This window comes from Achroia grisella, unplaced genomic scaffold (genome assembly GCF_030625045.1).
Source record: "Achroia grisella isolate CSIRO2021 unplaced genomic scaffold, CSIRO_AGI_Agris_v1 utg517, whole genome shotgun sequence".
Classification (NCBI taxonomy): Eukaryota; Metazoa; Arthropoda; class Insecta; order Lepidoptera; family Pyralidae; genus Achroia; species Achroia grisella.
In genome coordinates this window covers 306,116-316,240 of record NW_026712910.1, presented here as the reverse complement: position 1 = coordinate 316,240, position 10,125 = coordinate 306,116, and the positions used below count along the sequence as shown (strand labels likewise).

The window sequence follows — 10,125 nt, the reverse complement described above, 5'->3', positions numbered from 1 at the left end:
GCTGTACCACCAGCTAGACGGAAAAAAATGCAATATATCCCTATATTACAAATCAGTTAGCCTTCTCATTTTAATATACATACACTGTCTCGTGTCTGGGGTCATCTGGTGGCTCTAATGAAAAACAACGCTGAGCCGCTAAGACAACAAAACATATGTTTGTTATAATTGTTCACATTATATTTACCACGATAAAAGTATATTCATAGATTGGTGAATATTTAAAAAAAAAAACTTATGAGTTTTAATTTGTGAGTTAATGTACGGAGGAGGAGATTGTTAGTAGTGGGGATTAGTGACCCCATTGTTAGCAATGTAACATGTCTGGTCCATCTCTACGAAATCTGTCCTGCAAACCATTGTGGTTAGTTCCTGATGAATTAGCGCCTTGGTTCCTCTTTTTATTGATGTCCTCCTAGCGTAACAGCGCAGGCGGGTGAAACATTAATTATCATCGTGTTTAATTTAACGTGAAATTGCCACAATAGGTTGCTGAACTGAATTCTTCATAAACTAATCGTCTTTCACACTAGTGGGCTAGTGTGTATATCTAGCGTCACTATTCCATATTAATTTATCCATACAAAAAATATGAGGCGATTATTATAAACCGATTTGAACTTAGATTCAAGATATGAGTGCATATTTTTTCTGTTCACATTGGTTTTTAGAACCGATAGGGGTATTTTTCCATATAATTTTTGGAGTAAATTGTATGAGTATGAAAATAATTTACTTGTTATGACAAAATTTTGAATGTTGTCCATACTTCCTTTAGTTTCAGGAATACATAACTAGTCAATCGTAATAAGATTATAATCAACAGTTTCATTATATTGGATGACAAAACATTGTATTCTTGTTTGTTCACCAATTTTATATGTAGTACAACTACAAAGATGGCGACAAACTATACGCTACGACGTTTTTCCATTATGATTTAATTACCGTGATAATCGTATGACGGGAAAGACGTCCCCTATTACTGCTAAATTATTACATCAGTGAGAGAAACCACTTAGTATCAAGAGGTTGATAGGCGATAACTTGCTATCGAAAACATTCGTTGCTGACGTATTAAATAACCGGCTGCCGGCTACATTCATGCACATAACAAATATGTAGTACGGTTCATTTTGCGATACAGGACACTCGTGTTTGGTAAATTTCGCTTTTATCCCTCGTATTTAATCATGCCTAAAGTATACAATTTTGGTGCCGGGCCGGCAAAAATGCCAGAAGAAGTAAGTTACATATCTTATTTATTTGAACCGTGAATTAATTTAAAACATTTATTTAATAGGAGCAATGAATGTGACCATGCACAATGTTGACCCGAATGCTACATCTCAGAACAACAAATTACTTATTGTAGGTGTACGAGATCATACGGAACGAGTTCACGAATTTTGAAGGCTCTGGAATAAGTCTTTTAGAAACAAGTCACCGTTCCAGTACATATTTAAAACTCAATAAAGAAGTTCAAGATGTTGTAAGAAGATTATTGTAAGTGGGTTTTAATTACTTTAATAATATTTAAAAATTCGAATCGAATGTAATATGTTGTTAATTAACAGTCTTTTAAATTCTGGTATTTATATAAAATTTTTGATTCTATACGATAAATTAATAAGTAGGTAGCTATAATTTTTAAATGGAAGTAGTATAGTAGGAGATCTCGTGGCATCTGCAAGGGTACGCGGCGATATCCTGTTGAATATTCAAAAACTATACATTTATATTTTTGAAATTGTGTGTGTATTTTTTATGATAGTAAGTTACTAGTAGTAGTAACTTAGTTAGTAGTAGTGGTAGTAGGGATGTTTGTAGGTAAGTTTTTTTATACTTCTACATAATTAAGTTACGATTTTTAGGGATTTTGCTGGCTTAGAACGAAATTTTAAAATTGGCTGTGGTGAAGAGAACAGAGCATAAAGCGTATTGGTTAAATGATTGACTAATGCAACATTACTAATGTGTGATTGTGGGTTTTGTTCTCATTACTTATTTTTCCTAATTCAACATTTTTGACACGGTTAATATAATATATATAATAATAAAAGAGATAGTAGACTCCCGATCAATTGTCTGACTCAATTTAGGCTAGTGCAATGTTACCAAGTATCTAATGTATTGTTCGTGTATAAAATTTCTCTGACTACCGTCTTTGTATTTTGTTTTTTTCAGAAATGTACCACAAAATTACAAGATTCTATTCTTGGCCGGTGGGGGACAAGGAGAGTTTGCGGCTGTTCCGCTGAACTTAATTTCACGTACAGGAACTGCCGATTATGTTGTCACTGGTGAGTCAATCTTCATTATGGGTGTAGGTAGTTAGACACATTTTGAAAGCATTAAATATTATATCAATCCATCTGCATGTCTATAACATATAATATTATGTGATGTTATGTGATTGAATGTTATGTGAAATATAATCCTCTTAAATGATTTTTTTTTAAGAGGTTTTATTATTAGGTATATTTATTTTAAACAGGTGCGTGGTCTGCTAAAGCTGCGAAAGAAGCTAAGAAATATGGAAAAGTGAACTTAGTTATACCACCAACAGATCGGTATGTAGACGTTCCTGACCAATCAAAATGGAATTTAGACCCAAATGCGTCCTACGTTCATATTTGCACAAATGAGACTATACATGGTAATTATTATAAAACACACCTTATATGTGTTTATAATAAAGCCTAATTATAAAATATTGCTAATTGTTTTACAATATTTACAGGAATTGAATTTGATTTTATTCCGGATACAAAAGGAGTGCCGCTGGTTGCTGATATGTCTTCAAATTTTATGTCGAAAAACGTTGATGTTTCTAAGGTATTTAAGTATATTTTTTACAGTACCTAATTGACGGCAAATAGATACCTACACTCGTTTATGCATTCCTGGAGACCAACATTTGACGTAGGTCAAATAGTATTTTCTTTATTTTGTTATATTACGTAGATATATCGTCAAAGAATCTTCTTAAAGTAGGGATTCACTTAAATTATGTTATTTTTTATGGAGTAGACTCACCTACTTGCCTAATATAAAACATGATTCTGTTTTCTAGTTTGGTGTAATATATGGTGGTGCACAGAAAAATATAGGAACATCAGGTGTAGCTCTAGTAATAATTAGAGAAGATCTTCTTAATCAAGCTTTACCGATATGCCCGTCGATTTTAGACTGGACGATAAATGCCAAAAATGACTCCATACTTAACACACCTCCTATGTTTGCGTAAGTTGTTATCATATTTGTTATTTGTCAATGATGATATTTATACTGACTCGGAATAATAATTATTGTTGTTGACCTGTTTTATTAAACAGAGATTATGGTGTTGATAGACAAACAACATATATTGAAAGTGATAATATTAATAGTTCTTACAATGTAAAACGAGAGAGAGACACTGATAAGTTTTTGTCGTTGGATCTAAATTCAAAGAGACCGCGACCAGAGAAATATGGGCCTGTCAATTATGGTCTCCATCATGACGTCAAAAGGTCACACTTCCTCTGGGAAAATAGTCGTGAAGAAAAATAATAATTATGTTAATGGGCTTCAATTATAAACTGAAACTTTTCTCTCGATTCAATCAATTTTGACAAGACGATGCCTGATTGATGGTGGTAGTGTTAAATTTTGGATTGAATTTCCTTCTTTGTGCTTAATTATGCCGCGAATTCGAATATGAAAAAGTGGTTGTAAAAATACATATAAAAAAGAAAAATGTTTCAGCAAATGCAAAGTTTCAGCAAACAACTACCTTATCAATGACTAATCATACTCGTATATTTGTTAGGAAGATTATATTTGCTCAGATTTAGGTAGGTATATAGCGCATCGGTGACAGTGTAAATAGGCCATCAAATTTCTAAAACTAATTTTTGAACACTTAAATATTGACAAACATGCGTATATTTTAAATTAAAATTAATACTTTATTGATAACTTTCTGCTTTATTATAGCATCTACATAATGGGTAGAGTTCTGCAATGGATCGAGAGGCAAGGAGGTCTCGATGTAATGGCTGATTTAGCAACAAAGAAATCATCGCTTATATATAACATTATAGAGGAATCCAATGGTTTCTACTATGCGCCAGTAGCTAAGAATGTCAGGAGTAAGATGAATATACCATTCAGGATTGGTTCCACTGATGGCAATGATACTTTAGAAAAAGAGTTTTTGAAAGGTGCCGAGGCATTAGGCTTGATACAACTTAAAGGTCACAGGTTAGTATAATTTTAATTTATTGTTTGTAATACTGTTCTATTTATGACCTTTTATTTTATAATTGACGGCTTATCTTATTACCTTCAAATAGTAGCCGGGTCGAAAATGGTTGTCTCGGTTTTGTAAGCGCAATTTAGGAAACGGACGTTCCAAAATGGGCACATCTCTGGGTGTTCTGGGTTGTGTTCTAATTTATTCCGTTATCTGATTATAGTTTAAGATTGTTACACATGTGAAAAGGATGTTTAGAATAGACTTGAATGTTTATATTAAGACAATATCCTGGATTATGATGTATTTTATATTTATACCACTACACTTGGATTGAATGTTTAAATCTGAATTGTTTTAAACATTATATTTTTATGATAAAAAGGCATTTTAAGATAGCTTATACTAAGATCACAGGGAAATTGAGTAGATATTTTTTATCCACGTTTTATAATTGTAATACATTTATATATTTATTTAACGTTACCCGTGACTTCGTCTGTATAAACTTTCTATCTCTATTTCACTCGCGCCCAGGTAGTCTGATTTATTTGAGATACGATATATCCATTCTTATAATACAGTCTATCTTCGAAGCAAATTTCATTAAAATTCGTTCAGTCGTTTAATCTATATTAGATATCAAACAGACTCGTATTGCGGTTTTATATATTAAGTATTTATTTATATAAAGAAAGAAAAAATATAACTTTCTAGAACTATGGTTTATATTATAGTTATGGTTTCTTTCGCGTTTAATTAACAAGTGGATTCAGTCCTTGGTCTAGCAAGTATTGGCACGTTTGTGGAATTTTAATAACTTTATATTTTTTACAGAGATGTCGGTGGTATCCGTGCCTCAACTTATAATGCTGTTACTTTGGAAGAAGTAGAGACTTTGGCCAATTATATGAAAGACTTTTACAAAAAACATTCAAAGTAGAATTTTTTTATTAAGTTAGTTTATATTTCAAAATTATATAATTTTATTTTTAAAATGCATTATTATTAAGTGTCAATTATTACGGCTGTGTATATTTGATGAAAATAAAATAAAAGCACTCCATTGATAGTTTTTTACTTTAACACGTAAATGATATAGGCTTTTGACTGTAATCAGAGACATTGTCTACTGTTGCAGTTGTTTTACGTATACATTATCGGGTGTAGTGTACGGCAGAAGTATCAGCTGTTCATTTTCAGGTAGGAAAAACTGTAGTATACTGTATACTACTACTACCCTCGCTTATAAATCTTAAAATCAAACAAATATTTGTGTTTGCTGTCGCCATATAAAAGTGACATAAAACAATATTTTCTTAATGAACATTTTATTAGATACGTTTAGTAATTTTATTATAATAACATATGTTATTTATATGCATAATCTTATCTTTTTTAGTAGCTAATTGCTAGCTGTGTATATTAAATTAGAATTCTATATTGGTTGCTAACCAAACCAGCTTACATAACTATAAGTTCTTTTAATTAGTAATTTATAAATAATGTTTTGAATGAGTATCAAATCATTGCAGTGAGAAGAAACAACTGTAGGTATGCTTTTAGGTTGCGAACATAATTTTACTTGTTTGTTGGAAATCTACAGGGCTCTGGAATCTTTATGTTTAGTTCAAATTAATAAGAATAAGAAATTTATATTATTGTTGGTGTCATGTAGTCAAGTATATGTAAGGGCAGACTGTGTTTTAGTTTTTTGTTTTCATTGACGTCATATTTGTGTTTTAATACACTTGCATTAATTTCATACAATTAAATATTTTTATACGGCCACGTCATAGATATATGGTAAACAGACAGTTGTATAAATATACAGTCAAATAATACATACATATCGCTACGTATCGCGTTGGGAGCGATTGTAATGTCAAATGTCCTCGGTTATTTTGTTATTATCGAATTCAATTGAAAGGTATACATTTATGAGTTCATTTTAAATTTGTGTTACACAATGTATTATCTACTAAGGAGATATATACAGTTGTTCTATATCGTGACTCCCGATTTTGCACCGCGGATGCATTACTAATATTTGAATTTCTCGGATTCTTCTATACTATAATACGCATGTAATACTACATATAAACCCTCCCCTTGAATCACTCTATCTACTGTAAACACTGCATTAAAACCCGTTGCGTAATTTAAAAGGTAGCAAACAGACAGCGAAAGCCACTTCTTTTTATACTATGTAAGTATGGGAATTTAGATGATATACCTTTTTTACATAGATGATTATGGAATGGTGCATCCGCCTGCGCTAACGCGGGAGATGCACCGGTGTAGGATAATAATATAAATATGAAGTCAGGCGAGTTAGTGCATCGTAGGTAATAGACTTAAATCGACCACATTAGTTTCCAATGTGACTGCGCCGAGGTCGATCTGACTTGGTGCATAACATTATGGCCACTATCCTGTTACTAATAATGATTCCCCGTCATGATATACCTAATAAGGTATCTATTTTGTAAATTTATGTTGAATGCAAATTAATAAAAACTTCCATGCAGGAGATAAAAATATTTCGCAACATCAAATGCATATTATGAAGTACTCATAATGTATAAAATCTATTATTGGCTGTTGTGTATTCAGAGCCATAAAAATATGTGTCTATGGTTATGATTAATTACTTGGTCTATGGTCTGTCTGTGTGTCGAGTCGAGTCATGTAACAAAGGGTTGTCGTGTTAACTATAAGTAATATAAATATATAATAAAAGTCATAAATAATACATCTGCAGTATTATTAATAATATACACCGAATTGAGCAACGAGCAAACACGAAATTGGCAAGATTACTTTTAAAGTATTCTTTGAAAAATATTGAAATTGAAAATTACTGAAATGATTTTGAAACTTATAAATTAAGTGAACGTTGCAAGGACGAATTCTTTTATACCTACGATCGTTCTGACGGGATGTATGTATGTTTATACTGATATGAAGACAGATTCACTTGCACATGCAGATGTACCCACCTATTAAATATTCTAAATAGGCTCAGATTAAGTGCACTATACCTACCTATTACGTCTACTAATGTGCTTCTGTAGTGCGCATTGTTATCTGTAAATACTGAGTATGTCAGTAGATTAGGAAGGATGGGAATGTCATTGAAGGGTAAGGAGAAAAAGTTGTTTGTATTGGAAATAGGTAATAATTACTTATTATTGCACACACTAAGCAAGTATGGAAAAGATACAAAATATAAATATAAAAAAAAAAGATTTAAAAATACGCATAAAATTTATTATTTCATTATTTTCTTTGTAAAAATAGTATTGTTAACATAATCACTAATGTGGTAATAAATTGTGATGGAATAAGACCACTCACGAGTATGAGTATTGATTTATGTTTTAGTGTATACAAAACGCAAGAGTAAATAATATCTGTCATACATACATCGTCCAAATTAATACAACTTTATATGTACTTTTGGTCATTTTAAATAAATTAATAACTATTAAGTATAGAAGTCTTATTATTTTAATACAAAAGTTCTGATATGATACATTATGCAACTATTCATTTTCCTATCACGAAAGTAACATACAGTCATACTACTCACAATATACATCCATTCAAACATACATGTAAAATTGTAAAGATTAAAAAATACAGTTCTGTTTATAATACAAAATTATGGACTTGACATTCAACTAAGTCAAATAATCATTTTGTCGTAGTATTAACCGGATACTAAACAGAGTGAAATTTAAGTTGTACATTTACATCATGTATTGAATCTTACTCGTCTTTAATGACAAATTTAATATTAAAATAAATAGGTATAGGAAGAATAAAATAAATATCATACTTGATTTTAATGAAATATTAAAGAAAGTAAAGAGCTTTACTCAGTGTAAACTGAAAAACAAATGTAATGAAATCATTCATGAGATGAATGGTTGTGGAAGGGGTAATATTAAGTGCAAAGTATGAATACTTCATAAATTTAATTCTGTATCTAGTACATTATCGTGTATAGATGTTTATATAAGTATTTTAATTTCACCCTGTTTAAAATTATATGACTAATTAACTATACGTATTATTACGTACTTATTTAAAATCTAGTGATACAAAAACTTAATTTTACATAAACGATTAATACTAACGCCACAACGACTATCAACATCTTCCGCAAAAGACAAAATATACAAGTATTATAATAATATTAATATTTACAGAACATTTATTGGAATGTCGTTGTAATGAAGGTACAATTGAATATCTATACATATTACAATTTTGCAACGCCCTGCTTTCTGATATGGCATTATTAGCCTAAAATACTTATTTGAGCATTTCATTCGTTGATAATCATAAGAACATCAACACATTCACTGTTTTATACAAAATATTCGTATAATCTTCTCTTTGTATTTCTTAATTATGTTGTTAAATTGAATTGTGACAGAGTTTTAAAAATATATTTGGTGGGGCTGTGACGATTAAACAGTGAGTGTGTTAATACACATTCGTCATAAAATATAACCTATTTCTTAATAATAAAGCTAAAAGAATACAAAATTCCACATTAACATACATGGGAACCGTTTGTTATTGTAGAGCAACACAATTGGTCACATTACCTATACAGATATACATAAATTCAATAATATTGACTATTATTGTTCGGGTACTCGTTCTAGAGTACCAAATTGAAACTAGTACGATTTAGAATTATGTAAGATATGACCAGAATACGATACATCGCAGTCCTTAATATTACTGACCTTCACTGTCGCTGTCACTTTTATCTGAAATGATAGAGAGCTTGCATTAGATTACATCAATCATTAAATTGTTGTTATCGAGCTCTTAAGGGTTGAAAGGTTTTGTGGTTGTTAATGTCCTTATCTAATTATTATTTTCTTAAATAACTAAGATACTAATACGAACTACAGACGGCAAATTTGACATGTAAGAGTCTGTAATAAGCCTACATCAATAACGATATTTTGATTTGAATTGAGAAATATATTGAGGCAGATACATTATTAATATAATAATTAATACTCATTATATACTATTATAGGTCTAAATATAGATAAAGATTGAAACAGTGATACTATAGTGCAATAGATACCGGTCATTAATAGAAAATGGGAGAAACGGTAATTGTTTAAAAAATATAACAATTCTATAATTTTATTACAAAGAAAGGTGATTGACGTCGCCTGTCTTATGGGTAGCATTCTCTAAAGGAGTTGAATAATAATAAATATATATTTTATCATTTACAATTCACTGATGCTTATTTATGGATTATTTGTCTTTATATTGGTGTCAATATTAGCAGAAGCATCTACTGATAAGAAAACAGTATTTACAAAACTTAGTTTCGTGCAATTTGCTGCTGTAAAAATATAAAGTGCGCACTAATCTATGTGCTGCTTAGTAATACTGACCTTTCTTACCCGGATACGCGTGTCTCTTTAGCCTATCGTACAGATCATCCTTGGTGCCATATATACTAGCGTTGGATCGTGCTAAACTATTCATCTTTCCATTCATTCCGTTGTGTAAACTCTCTTTCATGTATGTCTCGTTGTAGAAATTGGGCATCTCCCAACCGTCTTCCTCGTCGTCGTAATAATGGGCGTATGTGGAATGATGCGAAGGTGCAATAGACTCCGCGTATGGAGTATGCGCTCCGTAGTAGAAGTTCACTTGGGAACCGTTTTGATCTATAGCTGGTGTTAATGTTTTCTTTGGTTCCTTCTTCTTTGTTGATCTGTGGAAATAATTCAATGTCACTAATCTATAATTATATTTATTAACACTTCGTCTGTGTTTTACTATGTAGTCGCATTTCGAATATTTAAGCCGAAAATTTAAACAAATGTTCCTTG

At 30.9% G+C, this 10,125-nt stretch overlaps 2 protein-coding genes across 2 annotated transcripts in view; one reads left to right on the top strand and one right to left on the bottom strand.

Moving 5' to 3' along the window:
* Positions 1–901: 901 nt before the first annotated feature.
* LOC131847283 (probable phosphoserine aminotransferase) lies at positions 902–5,296 on the top strand. Its single transcript, XM_059196825.1, has 8 exons — positions 902–1,244; positions 1,376–1,506; positions 2,188–2,303; positions 2,498–2,659; positions 2,744–2,838; positions 3,077–3,246; positions 3,982–4,248; positions 5,078–5,296. Exons 1-8 carry the CDS (start codon positions 1,194–1,196, stop codon positions 5,181–5,183), a joined length of 1,098 nt encoding a protein of 365 aa, XP_059052808.1. The 5' UTR covers positions 902–1,193; the 3' UTR covers positions 5,184–5,296.
* Positions 5,297–7,491: 2,195 nt separating this feature from the next.
* Positions 7,492–10,125, bottom strand: part of LOC131847299 (sushi, von Willebrand factor type A, EGF and pentraxin domain-containing protein 1) — a 52,546-nt gene continuing 49,912 nt past the window's right edge. The window contains exons 35-36 of the mRNA XM_059196842.1: positions 9,682–10,007; positions 7,492–9,030 (exon numbers count right to left, since the gene is read on the bottom strand). Of these exons, the coding sequence (XP_059052825.1) occupies positions 8,999–9,030; positions 9,682–10,007 (358 nt within the window). The 3' untranslated portion in view covers positions 7,492–8,998. The remainder of the gene's footprint in view (positions 9,031–9,681; positions 10,008–10,125) is intronic.